The 25,626-nt window shown below is 45.6% G+C and overlaps 1 protein-coding gene and 1 non-coding gene across 10 annotated transcripts in view; both read right to left on the bottom strand.

The window, feature by feature from the left end:
- Window positions 1-211: 211 nt before the first annotated feature.
- The window catches only part of CREM (cAMP responsive element modulator), a 73,734-nt gene continuing 48,319 nt past the window's right edge, over window positions 212-25,626 (bottom strand). For 3 of the 9 annotated variants that reach the window (XM_073334454.1, XM_073334453.1, XM_073334449.1), the window contains 3 exons: window positions 25,119-25,307; window positions 10,319-10,475; window positions 836-1,336 (listed from right to left, as the gene is read on the bottom strand). In XM_073334454.1, coding sequence (XP_073190555.1) covers window positions 1,192-1,336; window positions 10,319-10,475; window positions 25,119-25,307 — 491 coding nt within the window. In that variant the 3' untranslated portion in view covers window positions 836-1,191. Of the gene's footprint in view, window positions 1,337-10,318; window positions 10,476-11,256; window positions 11,313-14,882; window positions 15,896-25,118; window positions 25,308-25,626 lie in introns of those variants that run through there. The other 6 variants (XM_073334455.1, XM_073334446.1, XM_073334451.1 and 3 more) reach the window with 5 other exon arrangements.
- TRNAF-GAA (transfer RNA phenylalanine (anticodon GAA)) lies at window positions 20,166-20,238 on the bottom strand. Its single transcript has one exon. It is a non-coding gene; the product is annotated as a tRNA-Phe (tRNA).

The following is a 25,626-nucleotide window of genomic DNA, read 5'->3' as shown; positions in this document are numbered from 1 at the left end:
AATGCTTGAAGTATAAGTAACAAGGAGCCATCTAACAGATATTTGGAACTTCATCCAGGTGTTTAAAATATTTGTATTATAATATTGAAGAGCTTGCTCAAGTTATATAAAGTTTATACTAAAACCTTCTCCAAGGTATTTTTCAGATCTCACCATCAGATTAAAAACAGTTTAAACGTGCCACATGTTTAAATGAACAACCAATGCTACAAAGGGTAAACAACATGGTTCTATTAAAAACTGTCTTCAACCATGGCACTCAGTGACAGCAATACAATATTTTCTTGGCAAAGCATCTAAGAAAAATAGGCCATAAATTAATTTATAGTCTAGTATTCTAATACATTTGTGTTATCATAACATACTTTATATAAACTCTTTCCTGAGATACTTTGGGTAGTTTAATTTTGTTGTATTACTGGATGCATTATCTTTGATGATTCACTTTAAAACACCTGTACAATATTTTTGTGTGTAGGACACTATCAATAACACATAAAAAGTAGTAAATGCAAATATAGGGCAATGGAACAGCTCTTATAAATGTTGCACTTTTAACCATCTTACACACACTTGAACATTTGTCTCCTTTGAAAAAAAAAATGAAGTTACATCTAAGAATCTACAAAATGCAAAAAAGTATTTCAGGAATGTTAGGGGTTGGAGAATAAGATAAATGACACAAAGAAAAAGTCGTAATTCTTATTGGCTAGGTGTTGTCTTCAAAAGCAACTGGACATGTTGTAATCAGTTCACAGCATAATAAATATTTCTACTAATCTGTTTTGGAAGAACAAATGTCTTTAAGGGTTTCAAGCTCCTCTATAAGTTTCTTGTTCTGAACTTCTAGCACTGCAACACGACTCTCCAGACATTTTATATATTCTTTCTTCCGACGTCGACATTCTTTAGCAGCTTCCCTGCAAAAAGCAGAAGTAAAGAGTGCAAACAAAAACGCCATTTGCAGCTATTAGAAAATGCAGATTGAAAAAAGCTCAGTATAGTATGGAGACCATGACAGCATTCCAAATTTTGGAACAATTTCCCAAATCAGTCTGAAAACACTAAGCAAAACTGGGTTCACAAGGGTCACAAGTGTCCCTTCCTCAAATTCACATGGCAATCTGTAGAATTGCTTCATCTCATGACTTGATTAAAGTTCATAGTAAACAAGGTCCAAGTCAAAGACAGTTATTCTGCTTTATGGCAATAAAGATCTTTGAGGGCCTTGAGTTCCTCAATCAGTGTCTTGTTTTGGTTTTCAAGCACAGCCACACGATTTTCAAGACATTTGACATACTCCTTCTTCTTTCTGCGACATTCTCGAGCAGCTTCCCTAGAACCAACACAAGGCAAATAACTACAGGAACAGCCACAACACGGCAAAGACTGGATAAGTGAAATTACCTGAAATCCCTACAATTCCACAATAAATCAATCATACGTCAGACACAAAGAAAGCTAAGCAATAACTGTAGACAATTGCACGATTAAACAGCAACTTAAGACAACAGGAACAGCTTGTTAATTAATATAGTTTGCTCAGCTTTTACAGTACAATGAATGAACTTTTACTCACATGAACCCAGACACACACAGTGGGGACAATAATCAGATATTAATGAACCTCCTTCAACTGCACTATTATGATTTAATTACTGCCTTCATTTCTGAAAACAGCATTTTTTTGTTCCCATTACATCCCATTTTGATGTGCTTATGCAGGTATTCGGGGCATCATATTCTGCAATCAAAAAGTTTAACTCCAAAAATGTTACAGAATTACCTTTCAAAACACTTAATGTAGAAGCACCAGATTACATGCCAAGTTTCAATTTAATGTAACCTTGACCTTACTTTTGCAAAACTATGGGTTAGGGTTAGTTATAATTCAACATGGGCATAATTGTTTTCTTTAAAAACATTCATTTGTACTCATAGAGTTCTGATTCTTCTTTTTATGCAAAGACAACCACCCTTTTCATAAATCTGTTCAAAATTCTGTTACATAAAAGTTAAGCAGTTTGGGAAGGATTTTCAAAAGCACTTGAGTGAGTTACCACCCAACTTCGTTGGATATTTAAGCACATCTGAGAATCCCACCCCTTAATATTTACAGGGATGATGTTATAAATTGTCATCATATATTAAGAAAAATGCTTTCCTGCATTCTCTGAAGAAGAGGGTGTGAAACTAGTTCAGAAACTGAAGAGAAAAGAATTAAAAAGAAAAGGAAGCAGTACGAAAACACGACAATCGTCAGAGTGATTTAAAACAAAGATAGGCAAGAGAGCAACACAATATCATGAATGCAATAAGAAAGGATGCAGCAATTCAGTAATGTAGAGATTTACATAGGGGTCTATTTCTTCCTGCTAAGTGCATGCACCTAAATTCCACTGAGGTTAGCAGCAGGTATGCACATCCATAGATGAGAAAACAACACCATTATAGAAGTCAGAGTAATGAATGAAGAAAGCAAGATAGTTTAGCTTATTCTGCACACCAAAGTACATCCCAAAAAATTAAAAAACATATCCAAAGTGACCCAGTGCACCAACTGTCACACCTAAAGCAACCAAAACTGAAGTTATCCTATGGCAGTTTTATTTATTTTGAAAAACATCTTCCTCACAGCATGCCATGTAACAGTCTGCAACAATAATTTCAGAGTACAATAAAAGTTTCTTTTACAGTACACACTGGATAGATATTTCATTACACACCCACCAAATTTAAATGTAGTTTATATTTAAAAAAATACAAAGGAGATAATGTAATTTGTGTTACAGAGAAAATAACTGATTTTAATCACAGAAATATTTTTCATCCTGCAGGATTTATATTTTTGATGTACATTTGGGTAGAGGTTTTGAAAATAATGCAGATATTCGAGTTTCAGACAGCAATAATTTTATGCTTCCTTCCAAAAGAAGCAAGCAGACAGCAACTGTAACCCACATGCTTTATACTTATGTTTGCCAACCCTCCAAGATTGTCCTGGAGACTCTAGGAATTCACATTAATCTTTAACTAAAGACTATGTCTTGTGACGAAACCTTCAGGAATACATCCAGCCTAAACTAGCAACCCTATTTATACTGCATCATCTGACCTTGTTGGTCCCAAGAAGGAGAGAGAAGCAGTGAAGGGGAGACATGGATTTTAATTAGCATACTGTGTCTCTGCATATGCGGGGAAACTTAGTTAAAAGGACCCAGAAACATTCAGAAATAGGGTGTGGCAGTTACTTAGACATACTCACTAGCTTTTTCTGAAGTTGTATAGGAAGTTTTCATTGTGGGCAATCTGCCTGGCCTGACAGGTCACCACTCTCTGAGAGCTGAACCAATGAAAGCATACTGGGGAGGAACAGAACTGAGAGATGTATCTCCTAAAGGGCTGGGTCCCAATACCTGTACCACTCTGGATCCACAGGCTACAGATTTCTTTTTCACTAGCAATTTAGGAGACCTATTCCAAGGGCTGAATGCTTCTAGCCATGGAGATTTCCAGACTGCCTGTCTGCTGACAGGGTTCTGAAGTATTTGAAAGGACTGAGATGCACCTATTCTTCCCCGGCTCTGAAGAGTCCAGGTGACACATATTACGTATTATGACTACACTATAAAAAAAACCAAACAGTTACTCACCTTCTTGTAACTGTTCTTCGAGATGTGTTGTTCACATCCATTCCAATCAGGTGTGCGCGCACTGCATGCACAGTTGCCGGAATTTTTTCTCCCAGCAGCTCCCGTTGGGTCGGTTGTGGAGCCCCCTGGAGTGGCACCTTCATGGCACTCAATATATGACCCTACCAATCCGGCCCCTCCTCAGTTCCTTCTTGCTGGCTACTCCAACAGAGGGATAGGAGGGTGGGTATAGGAATGGACATGAACACCACATTTTGAAGAACAACAGTTACAAGAAGGTGAGTAACTGTTTTTCCTCTTCAAGCGCTTGTTCATATCTATTCCAATCAGGTGACTCCCAAGCTCTACCCTGGAGGTGGGGTCGGAGTCAAGGAATCGCTGATTGGAGCACCGCTCTGCCGAAAGCTGCATCATCTCTGGCGTGCTGTGTGATGGCATAGTAAGAGGTCAACGTATGCACCGAGGACCAAGTAGCTGCCCTGCAGATTTCCTGTATCAGGACCTGAGCCAGAAATGCAGCTGATGAGGCCTGTGCCCTTGTGGAATGAGCCTTAAGAAGCAGGTCTGGGACCTTGGCCAGCTCATAACATGTGTGGATACAGGCCTTGATCCAGGAAGATAATCTTTGAGATGAGATCAAGAGTCCCTTGATGCAGTCCGCCACTGCCACAAACAGTTGGTTCAACCTCCTGAACAGCTTTGTGTATTCAATGTAGAATGCTAATGCCTGCCAAACATCCAATGAGTGGAGCCTTTGCTCTTGGGTACTGTTGTGTGGCTTGGAATAGAAGACAGGTAGAAAAATGTCTTGGCTAGTACAGAATTGTGACACTACTTTAGGGAGAAAGGCCAGTGAGGTCTGAGTTGTACCTTGTCCTTGTGGAAGACCGTGTAGGGTGGGTCAGAGGCAAGGGCCTTGAACTCTGACACCCTCCTGGCTGACATGATGGCGACCAGGAAAGCTACCTTCCATGACAGGTAGAGAAGGGAGAAAGTTGCCAGTGGTTTGAATGGGGGTCCCATTAATCTGGAGAGGACCAGGTTAAGGTCCCAAACTGGAATAGGCTGTCTAACCCAAGGATATAGCCAATCCAGGCCCTTAAGGAAACATCCTACCATAGGGTTAGTGAATATGGAGCGTCCAGACGTGCCCGGATGGAAGGCCGAGATAGCAACAAGGTGTACCTTGATGGATGATGCTGCCAGGCCTTGTTGGTTGAGGTGCAGATGCTACTCCAGGATGAGTGGAATAGACAGCTGGAGTGCGGGAATGTGATGTTCGGCTCACCAGCAAGTGAACCTTTTCCACTTGGCCAGATAAGTGGCCCTGGTGGATGGTTTTCTGCTGCCGAGCAGGACCTTTCTTACTGGTTCCGAACACAGGAGCTCCATTGGGTTTAGCCATGAAGCTTCCAAGCTGTGAGATGGAGGAACTGGAGGTCCGGGTCATGAAAGTGACCGTGGTCCTGCGTGATCAGATCGGGGAAGAGTGGTAACATGATGGGAGTGTCCACTGACAGCTCCAGAAGCATCGTATACCAATGCTGGCAGGGCCATGCTGGGGCCAGCAGAATTACTACAGCTCTGTCTCTGCGGATTTTCAGCAGTACTCTGTGCACGAGTGGGAATGGTGGAAAGCATATTGAGACGGTCTCCCCAGGGGAGCAGGAACACATCCAAGATCGAACCTGGGCTGTGTTTCTGAAAGGAGAAGAACATGGGGCACCACCTGTTGCTCCGGATGGCAAACAGATAGATCTGGGGAAAACCCCACTTTTGGAAGATGGAATATATGTCATCGGGATCGATGGCCCACTCATGATTGTGAAAGGATCCTCTGAGGTGGTCTGCTAGTTCATTCTGCACACCTGGGAGACAGAACTCCTTCAGGTGAATGGAGTGGGCTATACAGAACTCCCATAGCTGAAGGGCCTCCTGACATAGGGGGGAAGAGTGGGCTCCACCTTGCTTGTTGATGTAAAACATGGCCGTGGTGTTGTCCGTCATTAACAACACACAGTGGCTTTGGAGCTAGAATAGAAAGGTTTGGCATGCTAGCCATACTGCTCTGAGCTCTCTGATATTGATATGCAGGGAGAGCTCATCCTGCAACCATAATTCTTGTGTCTGGAGCTCTCCCAGATGCACCCCTGCAACCCAGAGCTGATGCGTCCCTTACTAGGGACAAGGAGGGCTGGGGGCTGTTGAAGGGGACTCCCTTGCAGACTGTGCAAGGGTTGAGCCACCACTGGAAGGACTCGAGTACTTGGTCTGGCACCGTGACCACAGATTCCAGGCTATTGTGCCCCAGGCAGTATACAGATGTGAGCCATGCTTGAAGTGGTCTGAGCCTCAGTCTGGCATGCCAAACCACATAAGTGCAGGCTGCTATGTGGCTGAGGAGACTCAGGCATCCACTTGCGATAGTGGTTGGGTACCATCTGAGGCTTTGGATAATATCTGTCATGGTCTGAAATGGGGTCTCTGGCAGGAGCGCCCTTGCCTGCACCAAGTCCAACACTGCACCGATTAATTCTATTCTTTGAGTTGGTGACAAGGTTGACTTGTTCATGTTGAGCAGGAGACCCAGCCTCTTGAAAATTGCTCTGACTAGTCGGACTTGAGACTCCACCTGCTGGCTGGTGTGCTCCCTGATTAGCCAGTCGTCAAGGTAGGGAGATACCTGCACCTGCCTCATGCGGAGAAAGGCTGCTACAACCAACAGACACTTGCTGAACACTTGAGATGCTGTCGACAGACCGAAGGGGAAGACCATGAACTGATAGTGTTTGTGTCTGGCTACAAACCACAGAAATTGTCTGTACGCCGGCCGAACAGCTATGTGAAAGTATGCATCTTTCATGTCTAGGGCAACATACAAGTCTCCCGGATCCAGGGAAGGAATAATAGTGCTCAGGAAGACCATGCATAACTTCCACTTCACCATGAACCTGTTGAGGCCACACAGGTCTAGAATGGGTCTGACACCCCCCTTTGCCTTGGGGATTAGGAAATAGCGGGAGTAGAACCCCTTGCCCCTTAGCTCCTGAGGAACCTCTTCCACTGCTTCTATGGCGAGGAGTGATTGCACCTCCTGGACAAGAAGCTGCTCGTGAGAAGGGTCCCTGAAGGGGAAGGGGGGTGGAAGGGAGGGGAGGAGCACAATTGGAGAGAATATCCCACTTCTACCATGTGGACAACCCAGTGGTCCAATGTTATTTGGGATCATGCACAGTAGAAGTGGGATAGATGATTCCGAAAGCAGAGTTGAGGATCCGATATACAGTCTGGCACGTCGTCCCCGGGTGCACCTTCAAAAGGCCTGCTTGGAGATGAGGGCTGGGGTGGCTTATGCCTGCTGTTCCTACCTCGCCTTATAGAAAAGTCTTGCCTAGGGCAAGGTTGGTAAGGACGTTGAAGGGGCTGAGGTTTAAAAGTGTTTTCGCTGAGTAGCTGGGGTATGCATCCCCAGCGACTTCATCATTGCCCTCGAATCCTCTAGGTTGTGTAGCCTGGAGTCTGTTTGCTCCGTGAATAATCTTGTCCCATTAAAGGGCAGGTCTTGCAGAGTCTGTTGGACCTCGAGGTGTAGGCCTGAAACTTGAAGCCATGAGGTCCTCCTCATGGCTATGCCAGAGGACAAGGTACGCGCTGCTGAGTCAGCAGCGTCCAGTCAGGCCTGTAAAGAGGTCTGTGCCATTGTCTTGCCCTCCTCCACAATGGCCCCAAACTCGTCTCTGGACTCCAATGGTATTAGCTCCTTAAATTTGAGCATGGAGTTCCATGAGTTAAAATTATATCTGCTCAGGACTGCCAGCTGATTAGTGATCCTGAGCTGTAGGCCCCCCGTGGTGTAGACCTTTCTACCAAAAAAGTCTAGTTTTTTTTAGAGTCCTTGGACTTAGGCATGGGTCCCTGCTGCCCCTGCCTTTCACGTTCATTGACCGCAGACATCACCAAGTAGCAGGGCTGTGGGTGGAAGTATAGATACTCGTAATCCTGGGAGGGAACAAAGTACTTGCATTCTACTCCCTTGGCCCCTGGAGGGATGGAGGCTGTGATCTGCCACACAGTTCTGATGTTGTTTTGAATGGTCCTAATGAGTGGCAGTGCTACTCGGGATGGACCTTCTGGGGCCAAAATGCCCACCATTGGGTCCTCCTGTTCCACCACCTCCTTGGCTTGCAAGCCCATGTTGAGCGCCACCCTGTGGAGTAGATCCTGGTGGGCGCGATTATCTATGGGTGGTGGTCCTGAGACAAAAGTTCCCACTACCGCCTCATCTGGGGAAGAGGGGGATGCAGGTGGGGGAACCAGGTCATCTAGGGCCTGCTGGTCCATGGGGACCTGCTGATTGACCTGCTGTTCTGGGTCAATAATCCCCTGTTTCACCGTAGGGGCAGGGGTCTGTGTTGGTGAAGATGTTGTAACCGGAATCCCTTCAGCACCTCTGGGCACGGGAGCCTGGGCTCAGATGCCACCGACTGGGAGCCCTTGGACAAGGTACCCTGGGGACTGGTGATATGCCCAGGGGGTCCAAAAAGGCCACTGTGCCGGTCCTTGCAATTGGGGCGGCCATGGTATTGTACCCACATCAGGCCGTCGATATGTTGAGCGGTGCTGGCTCCGGTGTGAGTAGCCAGACCCCATGTCTGATACTGAGGATGGGGACCGGTATCTAGAGGGCCATGGCAGTGCCATTCGGAGCTGGCCAGGTGAGTGGTGCCATGTGGAAGGGGAGCTGTGCTGAGACCTCGATCTGTATCGCGCAGATCGGTGATGCAATGATGACTGGTGCTGGGAGTGGGACTCTGACGATCCAGGGACCAGCACCGGGACTCCGAGCGGCACCCGCTTCCAGTGCTAGGGATTGCTGACCTGGTGATGCGGCCAAACACATCATTGTTGGTTTGCCACAGGAGGGTAGCACCATCGGTGGTGCCGGGGGCTTGTTACAGAGAGTCGGAAACTGCGCAGCCTTGAAGGTGTCCTGAGTGGACGGCAGCCCCACCTCCTCCACCATGTGGATTGGGGAGTCCAACGGTCCCGGGCTCAACAGTACTCCTTGCGTGTCTGAAGTTCCCAAAGCTGACTCCAAGGGTCTCAGGGCCGGGTGTTCCTCTCTGGGACACGTCCCATTGGCAAAGACCACAGGGGAGGGTCTCACAGGAGATCCGCCTCTACCCTGCTTGGCGTGCTTCTTCTGCAGTGCTGGAGAGTGGGACCGGTGCTGGGCAGTTCCCACAGTCTTAGGCACGGGGGATCAGCTTGGTGCCACAAGTCTCTGTTTGCTCGGAGATCTTCTGCAGTGCCAATTCTGTCGCCGATGCTGGTGTGCTCTGCACTGAGGAGCTCGGTGTTGGCTCCTGCCGTGCCAAGGCGGGCTGCAATTTAAGAGCCGCCTCCATGAGGAGTGTTTCAACCTGAAATCCCACTCTTTTTTGGTCCTGGGTTGAAAACCCTTGCAAATCCTGCACCTATCGGCTTGGTGAGCCTCCCCCAGACACTTTAAAGAAGCATCATGGGGGTCGCCTGTTGGCATGGGCTTATTGCAGGACTTGCATGGCTTGAACCCCAGGGATCAAGGCATGCCCCGAGGTCCCCAAGGGGAAAGGTTGGGATGGAGGGGAAACTCCCCATTCCTAACAGAACTACTAGCAACTAATAAAACTAGAACAACTACTAAGGTAAACTACACTATAAAGCTAGGGGAAGCAAGGAGAACTTGTAAGCAAGCCACTTGCAGTTCCGACAACCATCACAGGTGGTAAGAAGGAACTGAGGAGGGGCTGGGTTGGCAGGTTCATATATTGAGTGCCATGAAGGCGCCACTCCAGAGGGCTCCACAGCCGACCCGACGGGGAAAAATTTCCGGCAACTGTGCATGTGGCGCATGCACACCTGGTTGGAATGGACAAGCACTCAAAGAAAAAGCTAGGAAATCATCTCTGAGAGAAGATCAGAGGGAAATGTGTTTATACATGTATACTAAAGAATAGAACTGTAAATGTAATGTTGAAATCTTATATTTAGATATATTTAACAGCAACAAAGGGGTGGACGATTGCTGGGGCTTTTTGGCTCCTGAAGAAGTGTAGGTAACATAACTATGTGATAAGTACACTAGCTGGATACCTCTACAAAATATGACTGGCAATGAAAAAGTTAACACTAATATTTAAATTGTCATAATTATATTTCAGTGTTAAAAGTCCATGGGGATGAGTCGGACAGCTCATGCCTTTGATTTGAGAATTATTGTTTCAGGCTCTCTGTAGACTCGGGAAGACAACACTGCATTGCTTTCTGATCAGTTAAGATTGAAACTGATTTTCACAGTCATGAAGGCTAGAAATATATTTTTCAATGAAAGCTTAGATTTAGTAACACAGTTTTGCAGGAAAGGGTGTTCCTCATGACTCAGTGGAAGAAAAGCAACTTATGGTTTAGGTAATTACTGGCCATTATACATCAGTTCTATGTAGGTACACACTTGGTGGTTTAACAGCTAAGAATGTTCTGCTCTCCCTCCATCAAATCATGGGCCACAATACCTTAAGAATAAGAATTTATTATAATACTTTCCTTTGGAGAAGATTAATCGTAGCTGACATTTGCACTTTGCCGCCGTAACTAATAATTATATTACAGTTACACACTCTTACCTATTTTTCATAAGTCTCAGTTCCCTTTTGCGTGTTGCCTCTTCTGCTAGCTGCTGAGGGCTATGCAAAGTTCCTGGTGAAGCTGCCATTACCACTCCCTGAGGCAAAGCTGTGGTGGGAGTTCGTATCTGGTAAGATGGCATATCTCCAGTGGCAGCTGTATTAAAGAAGAACGTTTTTTACTTTATATAAACTTAAGCTGTCAAAATCTAACTGAAATAACAAATGTCTGACACGTTAATCAGGATCTCTATTATATCAAACATTTCATAGGCTTGTGATGTGGTGACACAAAAGCTAACAAATACAACTAAGACATTCTTCTATCTACTTTGTAACACATTAGTTACACAACACATTTTAAAAGTAGTTTTATGTTTTTAACTTGGAACCAGTCCCTTTCTGAGCTCTCTCTTTGTTTTCTTAGTTTCTCTAATTTTTCATTCATTTCTAAGATGTTCTTTTGCTACTTTCATGACAGAGGCAACCTTTAAAATGTCATTAAAGCTGGGTAAGTCTTAATGTATGTGGCATGTCTAACATTTAAAATTAATATACATTTAAATGTTGAGTGTCTCACACTTAAAAATAAGAGCAAGTTCTTGCCTATTAATTTTGATATGTTTTCCATATCATTGCAGACCAAAGAGCATAACTTTCCCTCATCACAGCAGATGAATACAGAAGATCAAATTTCAGGTGTTATTACATCTCATTAAATTTTGTACTGCGTTTCCTTAAAAAAAGTAATTCCAGTACCCAAATAATGGAACAGTCAGTGAAATTCAGAAATGGGTTAAACACAAAACAAAAGGTAAAACTCCCTCCCAACACTCCACTCTTTTGGGAGAGAGAGAGAGAGAGAGACAGGTTGGGAAGATAGAGAAGTCAGTTATATGGAGGAAAATATAGAAAAAACTAAATGAATAAATAATTACCCTTCTTACAGGCTTCTTCCACATCTTTTCACACCAGTGGATCTTCTAAAGCAGTACTCAGAAATTGTGAAATGGGAGAAAAATAGATTTAAAATAATAGACTCCTAGGAAGACCACACCAAAATTCACTGGACATAGGTCACATTCAAGCAAGAGAGGATGGCCTTGTATGTAAGGCACTGGACAGATTGGCATTCAAGAGATCTAGGCTCAGTATTGGTCTCCCTGTGTGACCAATGACAAGTCACTTAGCTCCTGATTTGGCGAGATACTTAAGCACATGGATTTTGTTTCAGTTCACCATTTCTAAAATGGAGTAATACTTCTGTGGTCCTACACTATATTTGTCATGTTTATTTAGATTGTAACTCTTTAGGGCAGGGATTGACTTTCACTGGATGCATCTTCATTAGGAAAAAGGTGTCATCTTAGTTAACTAGCATGCGTCAAAATCCTAGTGAAGACAAGAATGTTTGTAATTTTTACTTGAATTTGCAGATAATCCTAGGCTTCCCCATAGTCTTTAAGATCACCTGTTAATGCCTGTAAACTATAAACTGCCTTTTATTTCACCAGGATTTTAACTCATATCAGCTAACGCAAGACAAAAACACCCTTTTCTCCTCCAGCGAACACACTGCCCCTATGTATATATACACAAGGCTCTAGCACAATTGAGCCCTTATCTCAGTTGGGGCCTCTAGAGGATGCTAGTGTAATTCAAATAAATAATGATAATAATGCCTTGACCAGGTCAGCATAATGTCTTTCCCTACCTAACAAATAGATGCCAGTGAGTTCTAAAAGCATGATGTTAGAGGAAAACAACTCTTTTGATCCAGCAAAGCTAGCAATCGGATCATTACACCAAAACTCAGACAAAGCCTCAACATTTTTTAGTTCACATCACTCTATAACAGAATAATGTGATGTGCAGGAGAGTAAATGTCTTCAAAGTACTTTACTGAGTGAAATTACATTTGAGCTGTGATTATTTCTATCTGCAAACCATTTTATATAATGTCTCAAAAAATTAGAATTGACCAGAAAGGAAATTGCCATTTTCCTTAAAGACAAGCTGCAAAAAGTGACATAAAGAGATGTACATGTAAAGTATATCCACCTGTTTTTCTATTCTTTATTATTATTTGTTTCACATCAAGAGCCTTTGGTGCTATACACTGCACAATAATAAATATAGTTCCTGTCCCCAAAGATATCATAATCTAAAAGGGAGACCCAAGGGATGGGACACACTGGGAAATTCAGAGGATGGGATGGCTTTATTTGGTTTGGAGTGGGGTGGTGGTTGTGTTTTAATTATAAATAAAAAACATGCTTCTTGTGAGACTCACAAAAAAATGGGTTTTTAAGAGGAACTTGAGCAAAGACAGGATTATACTTGGAAAGCTGGTATGAGCAGCATTACCTACTACTCCTGAGATGATATAGAAAAATGCACAGAGCCACGAAGGGAGAAATGAAATTGTGTATTGAGACTGGACTCACTGTCAGAGTGAAATGGTTAAGAGGGGACACAAGGCAAGGTTTAAAATTTAGGTAGGAATGGATTATGAAAAGCTTTAATAGGAAGACTGAGATGTTTTAGAAATGCTGATGTTTGGTACCATTCAAACCTATGTGAAATGTGCTCAGATTCCATAGTGATGGATGTGTTACAGATACCTGCAATAACTAATAAAATAATAATGATGATCCATTAAACACTGGAAGAGTGGAAGTGGAAAGCCTCAAAATAAAGAAGGTCATTCAGTTTATTATTTACTTTAAACTAATCTGTTTTCGTCTTTCTGGTCCCCCTGTGGTAGAGATTCACCAGCTCCTGCTCTATATGATACTCCACCATGTATTCTATTGGTGACTTCCATGGCAGGTATGATCACCGAGAAAGTCAAAGCATCATATTGAATATGAGTCAGTGAGACTATTTCAACAACCTAAAGGACAAAAGAAATAATATAATCTGATCAATGCAGATGGACCCCTGCAAACATGTGAAATCCCGTTGTCTTTAATGGTACTCTATGCAAGTGTAAGAGTTTTGTCTACCGTACAAATCAGACTGCAGGATTTTATTAGAGAGGGAAGAATTACAGCCACAGTGTTCTGTTTCTTCCTGAACAAAATCCCAGAAAAATGTGATTCACAATAAAAGTATGTGCTCAATTCACTTATCTTAAGGAAATACAGTAATATTCATTATGACTTTATAAAGAAACGTAATGTAGACTGTTATTGTAAATTCTTTTCACAAGACAGACCAAACTCAAATCAAACACTAAGGTCTCTGGTACGTATTGATAACAGCCAAAGATTGGGAACCAGGATAGTCCTAATGGCTGATCCATGCTATTACTGCATTTCCCCAGGCAAGTCACTTTCTCCTTAAGATTAAGCAAAATTAGTTAAGCAAACTGGGTAAAAAGCAGTCATTGAAAGCATTGGGCTGTATCTGAGTTCAGGCACATAATTTATAAAATGACTGAATTACTAAAAAATTACTATTTTATCTTACCTTGTAAATCAACCTTAACTGGACAATTTAATAAGACCAACATACTAATAAAAATCCCTTTAAAAACAGGCTGTTGAAAAAATATTCTCTTGCTGAGCACTAGAGAGGAGGCAGAGTCAAGTTCTTATAAAGAACTATCCAGGAAAAAGAATGACAGGCTATATATCCCTCCCCCCTTGTGAGGCATAGCAGTAACTACCTTATTAGAAGCGTTTTTAACTTTTCCCCCATAAGCTTTCTAGTTAGCTCCTGAATAGTTGTCTGTGTGAGCACAGGAACCTAAAGTGTGGACCTAGAGAAGATACTTACACTTTTGGAGTAATAAAACAAAGTATATGAAATAACTTTACTCAGCTAAGTGCAGAACGTAGATACAGGCTGCAAACTAGATAACATTACAACTCCGCAGCGGTTGATGAAGCAGAAAGGAACTGACTAAATCACAGCATGACTCGGAGCTGACGTCAATGTGTATCTTGTTTGAAGTTTAACTTTTCCAGTTCCCTACTGCAACACGATTCCAGGAAATCTAATGACGTCAGCTCTTTGAACTCAATTAGCTGAGGAACAGACCATTTTAAACAGAGGAGGAAAAAAACAAGTAGGCATTACAACACTCAACACTACAGCTCTTTCAGATGCATTTGTGCTCCCTATTTTCTTTAGTAATGAATAGTAAAGGCTTATTTATATAACTGGAACAGTGCACATCTTTCACTTACAGCTGCACTTTAGTTTTGACAGGCTAAAATAATCTGACGCGATAGTTTATTTATTGCCCAACCAAAAAGCAACAGACCAGCTGCACCTATCATTTATAAAGAAAAGAGACTGCTGCAATGCAACAACAAAGATACACTAAAGAGTACTGTTAAAAATGGTTAATTTACACTAAAATGCTGCATTAGCTAATGGGGAATAAAAATAATTGGCACCAATTTGTGCAACTTTACACTGTAAAATTAAAGAGCTAATTCAACAAGTTCTAAAAACAAGTTCCACATACTGCTAACTATGAAATCTTTTCTGGATTTCCAAATAAAGTATAGAACCTGCTATTTCAAAGACCCTGACAAGAGATTCCTCCTACCTGTTTCATCTCCTGTTACGGCCATGATCAGCTTTTGCATATGAGATTCTCTTGTTGCTCTATCACAGCCCAGCATGAAATGTTTCAAACTAGCAAGCATGTGCAGGATTACAAGAAGGAACACTGACATCACAATGACCTCACTGGCCTACCTCTGTCATTAACATGCTTTGTCCTGGAACAGCTCACTAAAACTGCAACCCAAAAAAACCTCTTTTTGATGATAAAGCATCCTTTCATATTTCTGTAGCCTAGCTTTGGTTTATTCCAATTTACATATTTTCCTAATTAACAAACCACACTCATCACAGATTTACTTGCAAATCAGTCTCAAAGACACTGACAGCAAAGTCTGATGGAAATTATTTCATAATCTTAGTATTGCCAGTTCCAAAAATCATGAGCCAGAATCCCTAAAAATAGTGAAATTAGACCAAAAATCAAGAGATTTTTAAAAGAAGTGTAAATCATATATTTTGGACTGCCTTCTAATTTTTCAACTCTTTCTGCTCACCCCCAACGTGTGTGACAATTATAGAACTGCCAACTTCTACAAATTTATTGTGAGTATTTGTTCCCCTGGCTGGAGATTTTCCTAGAAGATCCAGTTGAGACCAGGGCCCCATTGTGCTAGGTACTGTACAAAAACATGGTAAGACACAGTCTCTGCCGAAAAGAGCTTACAATGTAGTGCAAAACATAGTGATGAGTTTGTGACATGGGAACTCAAACTGGGACTCACTAATCTCTTATCATATGGGACTACCAAACATCCATTAGATGGGAACAATCCTTGCTGAATGAGGAAGGACTAGCAATGCCCTGAGCCTCCAATACTCCATGAGTACAAATGTTATACTTTTGAGAATGAGGCTGCTTTCTGGGCCTTGTACTTGTAGAACATAGTGTAGGGCGGCTCTGAGGTAAGTGCCCTAATCTCAGAGACCCTGAAGGCAGATGTTATTGCTAAGACCTTCCATGAGAGGAGAAAGAGGGAACAGGATGCCAAAGGTTTGAAGAGGGAGCCAATGAGCCTAGACAGCATGAGATTTAAGTCCCATGGAGGGACTGGGTCCCAGATGTGAGGGGTAGAGTTGCTTCAGAACTTTTAGAAATTGGACTGTCAAGTCATGAGCTAAGACCGACCTACCCTGGAACGGGGGATGGAAGGGGGGAAATAACGGCCAACTGGACCTTAGTAGATGAAAGAGACAGACTTTGGAGCTTGAGATGCAGGAAGTAGTCCAGGATTAACTGCAGTGAGGTTTGTTCAGGCTGAATACCTTGGTCCAATGCCCAGCACGTGAACTGCTTCCGTTTGGCCAGGTAGGTCACCCTGGTGGAGAGTTTTCTGCTGCCCAACAGGACTTGTTGGACATGGGCCGATCATTCCTGCTCCTCCATATGCAGCAGCCAACCTATCGGGTGCAGCGTTGCCAGGTTGGGGAGCAGAAGACTGCCATGGCTCTGTGACATCAGGTCCGGCTGAAGCAACAACTGTAGCAGGGCATCCATCAAGAGGTCCAGCAGCGGGCTGAACTAGTGCTGGTGCGGCCAAGCCAGCACTATGAGGATCACTTTTGCCCTGTCCTGTTTGATTTTCATGAGGACTCTGTGGATTAATGGCACTGGAGGGAAGGCATACATGAGTGCCCACGACCACGGTAGCAGAAAGGCGTCTGACAGAGAGACTCTGTCGATCCCCCAAATCAAGCAGAAAACGTGGCACTTCTTCTTCTGCATGGATGCAAACAAGTCTATCCGGGGAGTCCCCCACATTTGGGAGATGACACTGACCACCTCCGGGTGGAGTGACCATTCTTGGCGAGACGAGAAGATCCTACTGAGGTGAACTGGCAATGTGTCCTGGCCCCAGGGAGATGCATGGCTACGAGATGAATGGCATGATGAAAACAAAAGTTCCACAGCTGAAGACCTTCCTGGCAAAGGGCTGACAAGTGGGCTCTGTCTTGTTTGTTAATATAGAACATTTCAGCGGTGTTGTCTGTCAGGATCTAAACCACCCTACCCCTCAGATGCGAAAGGAAAGCTTGGCAGAGCAAGTGAACCGTTCTGAGCTCTCTGATATTAATGTGGAAGTGGCAATTGTGACTCGACCAACACCCTTGTGTGCTGAGATCATCCAGGTGGGCTCCCCATCCCAGATCCGAGGAATCGGAGATCAGGGTTACTGACAGGGATGGGGCCACAAAGAGGACTCCCTCCAGCACCGATATGGGATTTAACCACCATGTGAGTGATGAAAGTATGTGGTCCAGTACCCTGACTGCTCAATCTATGTTGTGTCTGTTGGGGATGTAGACTGACACCAACCACATCTTTAGGGGCCTGAGCTGGAGCCACGTGTGCCAGTCCATATAAGTACAGGATGCCATGTGGCCCAACAACCTCAGGTACATATGAGCGGTGGTGAGAGGGTGAGCCCGCAAGTACGAGATCAGGTCTATCATGGCTCCTCTTGCGGAGGAAGGCTCTGGCCCAAGTGAAGTCGAGGACTGCCCCAATGAACTTTCTCCGTTGCACTGGTATCAGAGTTGATTTTTCTTTGTTTATCAACAGACCCAGATCGCGACACATGGAACGTACCAGACTGAGGTTCCTCTGCACCTGACCCCGAGATCAACCCTTGATGAGTTGCAGGGTCTTAGCCACATCCAGCACCAGGTGCAGTGTATTCGGTACCAGTAGGACCATCAGGTCTTTAGCCACCTGGGCAGCCTCGGGTGTTGCAGGCCCCAGAAGGAGCCGGGGTCCCCTACCGCTCCCAGGAGTCGGAGGCAGATCCCTAGTTGGGCTAGGTGGTCTGACCACAGCGGCACCCGGTTGCAGCTCCATGAAGGGCGCATGGCCTGAACTGGGACCTATGCCCAGAGACCCCTTCCCTTCCTTGTATGGCGCTGGGGAGCTTCTTTTCTTTTGCTGCTTTTTGGACACTGGCGAGGGGGAATGGTGCCAGAAGGAACCTGGTGCTGACGGAGTGCTCCGCACCAATGCTGAGGTGCTGGGCACAGAGTCTGATTGGGAAGGCTCCAACACCAGGCAAAGTGCAGCCTCCATGAGGAAGGCTTTCAGGCAGATGACCCACTCTTTCTGGATTCTGTGACAAAAGTTCTTACAAATCCTGCACTTCTCCTTTATATGGGACTCTCCCAAGCACTTCAAACAGCTGCTGTGGGGGTCACTAACAGGCATAGGCCTGTTGCATGATGAACACAGTTTAAAGCCCAGGGAATGGAGCATGCCCCACTCTGGGGTGAAGTCCCTGCCAGGACTCTAACTACTAAACTAACACCTAACACTTAACATTTAATAGCTAATTAACTAACTATATACAAAGAAGACAGTCAATGGGCTGTTAGAAAAAATGCTAACACTCTTGCGAGGCAAGACAAAGAACTTTGGAAAGAAGGAACTGAGAGGGCGCAGGACCAGTGGCGCCTAACATACCGACGCATGAGTGCGGCACTCCAGGGGGTGCCACAGCCAGCCCTATGGATACTGCGAAGGCAAAATTCTCTGACGACTGCGCATGTGGGCGCGCACACACCTAGAATGGAATCAACATGAGCAAGCACTCAAAGTAGATTTCTTAATTTCATTGTATTTACTCCAATTACCCAGAAACTTCCAATCAAACTCACACTGCAGCAGCTTCACTCTTGTTGTGCTACTATGAAGCACTCTCTCACAAGGCCTGGACAAAAGTGTACATATGAGCCAGCAATGTCATCATACTCTTCCCTCATTACTATATTGCCTCTAAAGTACATAAACATTTATTTTCAAATGAGAGTAGCTGCCTTTAGTGAGCAAACCAATCCATTCTTCTCCTAACACTAACTTTCTCAGTTCCTTTTATTAGTAATTCTCCCACTGATTTAACTTCACCATAATGTGCTGTGACAGTTCCTCCTCTGCCTTGGTGAGTCCTGTGCTTTTGGTGGATTTGCTTGCCTCAGAGATTCATGGCAGCCCTCAGTTTGGCCACTTTTGCTAGTGGCTCAAACCTGCTGTTCACTCAGCTAACCTCATCACTGGCCAGCATGGGAAAAAGGAAGGAGAACAATCCCCGCAGTCTCTGCTGATCCACCATGTGGGTCGGGGAACAGCCCAGAGACCTTCCCCTCTGGTGGAACCCACAGTCCATGTCAACTCCTCCTGTGTCTGATCAGGAGTTGGGAGGTTTGGGGGGACCCGGGCCCGCCCTCTACTCCAGGTTCCAGCCCAGAGCCCTATGGACTGCAGCTGTCTAGAGTGCCTCCTGGAACAGCTGCGCGACAGCTACAACTCCCGAGGCTACTTCCCCATGGCCTCTTCCCAACACCTTCTTTATCCCCACCACAGAATCTTCCTCCTGGTGTCTGATAATGCTTGTACTCCTCAGTCCTCCAGCAGTACACTTCTCACTCTCAGCTCCTCGTGCCTCTTGCTCCCAGCTCCTTGCATGCACGCCACAAACTGAAGTGAGGTCCCTTTTTAAACTCAGGTGCCCTGATTAGCCAGCCTGCCCTAATTGATTCTAGCAGCTCCTTAATTCGCTCCAGGTGTCCTAATTAGCTTGCCTGCCTGAATTTGTTCCAGCAAGTTCCTTCTTGTTCTGGAACTGCCCTTGTTACCTTACCCAGGGAAAATGGACCTGCGTAATCTGGGACTAATATATCTTCCTTCTAACACTCTTCTGTAGCCATCTGGTCTGACCCTGTCACATATCCCCCCGCTCTGCTCAACACCACAGGGTTGGGCAACTTAGGACATCAGGCAGTGTACGTGTGACAAGCCATTTGCATTGCCATGGTGGCTTCCAGCCTGGTGTTGTATGGTGAATTGAAAAGGTTGTAGGGACAGGAACCATCTGGTCACTCTTGCTCTCTTCTCTTATTTCGCTGCATCCACTGGAGGGTTGCATGGTCGGTCACAAGGGTAAACTGTCGTCCCAGAAGGTAATAACATAGTGTTTCCATCGCCCATTTCACAAGCTAAGCACTCTCAACCACGGCATACTTCTGCTCTCTTAGGAGGAGTGTCCTGCTGAGGGAGAGAATTGGGTGTTTTTCGTCTCCGACCATCTTATAGAATCATAGAATATCAGGGTTGGACCTCAGGAGATCATCTAGTCCAACCCCTGGCTCAAAGCAGGACCAATCCCCAATTTTTTTTGCCCAAGATCCCCAAATGGCCCCCTCAAGGATTGAACTCACCACCCTCAGTTTAGCAGGCCAATGCTCAAACCACTGAGCTATCCCTCCCTCTGGAAAAATCGTCTGCTGAAACCCGGGATTGAGCCAGGGACCTTTAGATCTTCAGTCTAACACTCTCCCAACTGAGCTATTTCTGCGATAGGACAGCTCCCAATCCTACTTCAAATGCATCTGTTTGTAAAATGAATTCTTTGTTGAAGTGCAGGGCTATAAGCATGGGGTTACTGCAGAGGGCTGTCCGTAGATCCGTGAATGTGTTCTCCGCAGCATCAGTCCACTTCACTATGTCCGGACCCCAGGCTTTAATCAGGTCTGTCAGGGGACTCGCTCTGGTAGCGAAATGGGGAATAAATTGCCGGTAGTACCCCACCACACCCAGGAATGCCCGGACTTGCTTTTTCCAATTCTGCCGGGGCCAATTTTGGATAGCCTCTAGTTTGTTTAGTTGGGGCTTGAATATGCCCCGTCCCACAATGTAGCCAAGGTATTTAGCCTCAGCTAGCCCTATAGCACACTTGGCTGGGTTGGCTGTGAGGCCAGCCCATCTTAGTGTGTCCAGAACCGCTTCCACCTTTTCCAAGTGGGTCTCCCACTCAGGGGTATAGATAATTACGTCATCCAGGTACGCAGCTGCAAAACTGGTATGGGGCTGCAGAAACTTGTCCACAAGATGCTGGAAGGTGGCAGGTGCCCCATGCAGTCGAAAAGGAAGAACAGTATATTGAAACAGACCCTCTGCTACACAGAATGCTGTCTTTTCTTTTGCCTCTTTGACAAGGGGAATCTGCCAGTATCCCTTTGTTAAATCAAGGGTGGTCAAAAATCAGGCATTGCCCAGGTGGTCAACTAACTCATCGATATGGGGTATGGGGTATGCATCAAATTTTGATAGCTCGTTCAGCTGGCGAAAGTCATTACAAAACCTAGTGGTGCCATCGGGTTTGGGAACCAACACAATCAGTCTCAACCATTGACTGTGGGATTCTTCAATGACTCCCAGCTCCAACATCCTTTTTACCTCTGTCTTGATCTCCTTCCTTTTTGCGGTTGGGACCCGGTAGGGCCTTAAAGTTACCTTTGCCCCCAAGGTCTGTGATAATGTGGTGATATGCTTCGGTGGTCCCGCCTGGTTTGGTTGAAAACACGTCCTGGTATTGGTTGATTATCTCAGTTACCTCCTTCTTCTGGTTTGGTGTCAGATCAGTGGATATCCTGAGCTGCTCCTGCAGGTTATTTCCCTGGATTGGGGTCTCTTGAGCCATTATATATGCCTCTCGCTGGTGCCAAGGCTTTAAGAGGTTAATGTGATAAATCTGTTCTTGTTTCCGGCGTCCTGGTTGCCACACCTTGTAGGTTACTTCCCCCACGGGTTCAACCACCTCACAGGGCCCCTTCCATTGGGTCAAAAGCTTGCTTTCTGCTGTAGGTATCAACACCAACACCCAATCCCCTGGTTGGAACTGTTGGACTTTTGCCTGGCGATTGTAATAGGTTCACTGGGCCTCCTGTGCCTTTTCCAAATGTTACCGTAAAATAGGGGTGACCCGGGCTATCCGGTCTCGCATCTGCAATAAATGTTCTATTATATTTCTCCCCTCATTGGGTTCCTCGTCCCAGATCTCTTTGGTGATATCTAGTATACCACGGGGGTGGTGCCCATATAACAACTCAAAGGGGAAAAACCCAATTGAGACCTGAGGTAGCTTCCAGATGGCGAACACAATGTAAGGTAGTAAGGTGTCCTAATCCTTCCCATCCCGACTTACCAGCTTCCTTATCATAGCCTTGAGGGCTCGGTTAAACCTTTCTACCAGCCCATCAGTCTGCGGATGATAGACTGAACTTCTCAGGGTATGTATATGAAGTAGGGTACAAAAGTCCTTCATTAGCTTTGACATAAATGGGGTTCCTTGGTCTGTTAATATTTCCTTCGGTAGCCCCACTCGGGCAAAGATCCCCACCAGCTCTTTGGCTATCGTTTTAGAGGCTGTGTTCTGCAGGGGCACAGCTTCTGGGTAGCGAGTAGCATAGTCCAAAACAACAAGTATATATTGGTGGCCCCGAGCCGTCTTCTCCAGGGGTCCCACTAGGTCTATGGATATTCGCTCAAAGGGGACCTCTATGATGGGAAGGGGTACTAAAGGTGCCCTCAAGTGGGGACGGGGACTGTGCTGCTGACACTGTGGGCAGGACGCACAGTACCTCCGCACTTCTTCATGTACTCCGGGCCAGAAGAACCATTGTAGGACCCGTGTCAGGGTCTTCTTTACCCTCAAATGCCCCCAAAAAGATGACATGGGGCAAGACTTAATACAACTTTCTGGTGTTTTTGAGGTACTAGGATCTGCTGTACCTTCTGCCCCTGTCCTGGTGCAATCTGGGATAAGAGATCCTTCTTCATTATGAAGTAGGGTCCTGGTCCCTGGGTTTTCCCTTCCACAGGAACCCCATTTATTTCGGTCACCTCTTTCCTAAAGTTGTCATACCTTGGGTCTGCAGCTTGGTCCTGTCCAAAATTTCTTCTCCTGGCGCTAATCTGCCTGAGATCTAGGGGGCCAGTCTCTGTTGCCTCTACTGTTTCAGAGGCATTAGGGTGGGGATCAGACTCGAGTGCTTCTCCCTCCTGGGCGCCTCTCTGTTCAGATGCTTGGGTCTGTCTACCTACGAGAGCGACCCTCTGGCTTTGGGTCAGTATTCGGTTCCCAAGACCTTAGCTGCCCTTCTTTCCCTTTTCGTCTTTCTACCCTGTCTGGGAGTGCAGAACAAATCTGGGGATATTTCAGAGAAAACTGGGGCTTGACAGTCTACTGTAGATGCCTCACTAATTTCAGGGTTCCCCTCTTTCTCTAATCCCCCTACCGGGAGTAAGTCTCCAAATCTTGGGAAGTCCCTCCCTATGAGCACCAGGTATGGGAGTTTAGGTACTACACCTGCTGCTACCTCAGTAGTGTTCCCTTAGATCTCGATTTTTACTGGGATGGTGGGGTAGTAACTGACTGTCCCATGGACACATGTTATCCCCATATGTTTAGCCTGCAGCAGCTGACTACGCTTTATGAGCTTCCCGGAGATAAGTGTGATAGCACTCCCCGAATCAACCAGTGCTGTAGTCTCTACCCCATTTAGTTTCACTGGTCTGGTGTACATATGTGGGGTTAGTGAAACCCCCACAAGGTGGATTAGGGAGCATGGGTCTGCCTCGTTCCCCATGTTACACTGCATACGCTCCTCGGCATTGGGACACTGTGCAGCTATGTGTCCCCACTACCCGCAGGCGTAACATCTGTATGGAGCCCTAGGCGTTCCCTGGTCTCTTGGTTTGGGCAGTTTAACATCACGATCCTCTTCCCCCTCAGTGCTTTGACTCTTTGTGACCTCTGGTGGGCCTTCAGCCCCTCTCTTTTTCCACCTGGGCCCTCCTGGCAGCCCAGTCACTCGAGCTCTGGGGCTTGGTGCTGCTAGTTTAACCCGGGGTGCCTCTTCCTTAACTGGTCAGGTCAGCTCCTTCGCCGTCCTTTGCCTCTCTACCAGTGCGACAACCTCGTCGTAGGTGGAGGGCTCGTTCTGGCTTACCCAGGCGCGAAGGTCTGGCGGTAGTCCTTTCACGTACCAGTCGATGACCAGAACCTCTAGTATCTCCTCCGGACCCTGGGACTCAGTTTGTAACCACTTTTGTGCAAGATGGATGAGGTCATATAATTGGGACCGTGGGGTTTTGTTTTCCTGGTACCTCCACTCACGATATCACTGGGCCCGCACTGCAGTCGTTACCCCAGATCTGGGCAGGATCTCTGCTTTCAGCTGGGGGTAGTCTGCCGCAGCCTCTTCAGGCAAATCATAGTAGGCCTTCTGGGCCTCCCCACACAGGAATGGAGCGAGGATGCCACTGTTCTTGGGGCCAAGCCTCCCGCAGGGCTGTCCCCTCAAAGGCCAGGAGGTACGCCTCTACATCATCCTCCCGCGTCATTTTCTGCGGCCACACTGCCTCCTATTGGGTGGCTGCCTGGACATGGGTAGTCTCCTGCTGGGCAGCCGTGGCTTGTATCAGTGCCCGCACTACGTCCTCCATTGTGGTGAGAAAAAAAATAAACCTTCTCCCCGCCCCCCCCCCTTTTTTTTAATAACACCCTCCTTCTTCCGCTGCGCTGTGAACACCAAATCCCACCGCTAACACCAGTTGTGACAAAGTTCCTCCTCTGCCTTGGTGGATCCTGCACATATTAGCGGATTTGCTTGCCTCAGAGATTCACGGCAGCCCTCAGTTTGGCCACTTTTGCTAGTGGCTCAAACCTGCCGTTCACTCAGCTAACCTCATCTCTGGCCAGCATGAGAAAAAGGAAGGAGAACAATCCCCACAGTCTCTGCTGATCCACCATATGGGCCAGTGAACAGCTCAGAGACCTTCCCCTCTGGTGGAACCCATAGTCCAAGTCAACTCCTCCTGTGTCTGATCAGGAGTTGGGAGGTTTGGGGGAACCTGGGCCTGCCCTCTGCTCCGGGTTCCAGCCCAGGGCCCTGTGGACTGCAGCTGTCTAGAGTGCCTCCTGGAACAGCTGCGTGACAGCTACAACTCCCTGGGCTACTTCCCCATGGCCTCCTCCTAATGCTTGTACTCCTCAGTCCTTCAGCAGTACACTTCTCACTCTCAGCTCCTCGTGCCTCTTGCTCCCAGCTCCTTGCATGCACGCCACAAACTGAAGTGAGGTCCTTTTTAAACTCAGGTGCCCTGATTAGCCAGCCTGCCCTAATTGATTCTAGCAGCTTCTTAATTCGCTCCAGGTGTCCTAATTAGCCTGCCTACCTGAATTTGTTCCAGCAAGTTCCTTCTTGTTCTGGAATTGCCCCTATTACCTTACCCAGGGAAAATGGACCTGCTTAATCTGGGACTAATATATCTTCCTTCTAACACTCTCCTGTAGCCATCTGGCCTGACCCTGTCACAGTGCGCACCAACAAAAATCACTTTGTGAAAAAATCATTTGTATAAATCTAAAATTTAGTAGATCACAAAATATACCTTGGACAACAACTTGGCTTCCAGGTACAAAAAACTGCTGTGTGCCATCAGGTGTTTGTGCTGCATATTGCACAATGGTAGCACCTGGCTGAGAAGCTCCTGAATTTGTCATCGTTAACGTCTGCAATCCCTGGACGCCATCAGACGCTGGATTAGAAATCTGGATTGCTCCACCTTGAGCTATGGCAACTAAATAGAAAAAGAAAAAAACAGATTAGGCAATAGAAACATATATATACAAAATATTATACTATATCACTTTTGGAAGAAAGGTTTTTTTCCATCAGAGAGGGACTTCCAATCATCTCTGTGCTTAAAGAAATTTGCAGAACTAATACTATGGCGTGGCATGCTGAATGAATATATTTTTAAAAAACTGTACCAGTCTCTTACGTGTCATACTCCTGTTTTATATTATTCAACTTTTGGGTCAATCACACGGAGAATGCACTACTTCACCCATTTTTTTTCAGTTTATAATCCCAGCAATTCTAATGCTTCCATAATA

This window comes from Lepidochelys kempii, chromosome 2, assembly GCF_965140265.1.
Source record: "Lepidochelys kempii isolate rLepKem1 chromosome 2, rLepKem1.hap2, whole genome shotgun sequence".
Classification (NCBI taxonomy): domain Eukaryota; kingdom Metazoa; phylum Chordata; order Testudines; family Cheloniidae; genus Lepidochelys; species Lepidochelys kempii.
Note: the sequence above shows the minus strand (reverse complement) of the source record. Positions and strands in the feature narration are given on the sequence as shown.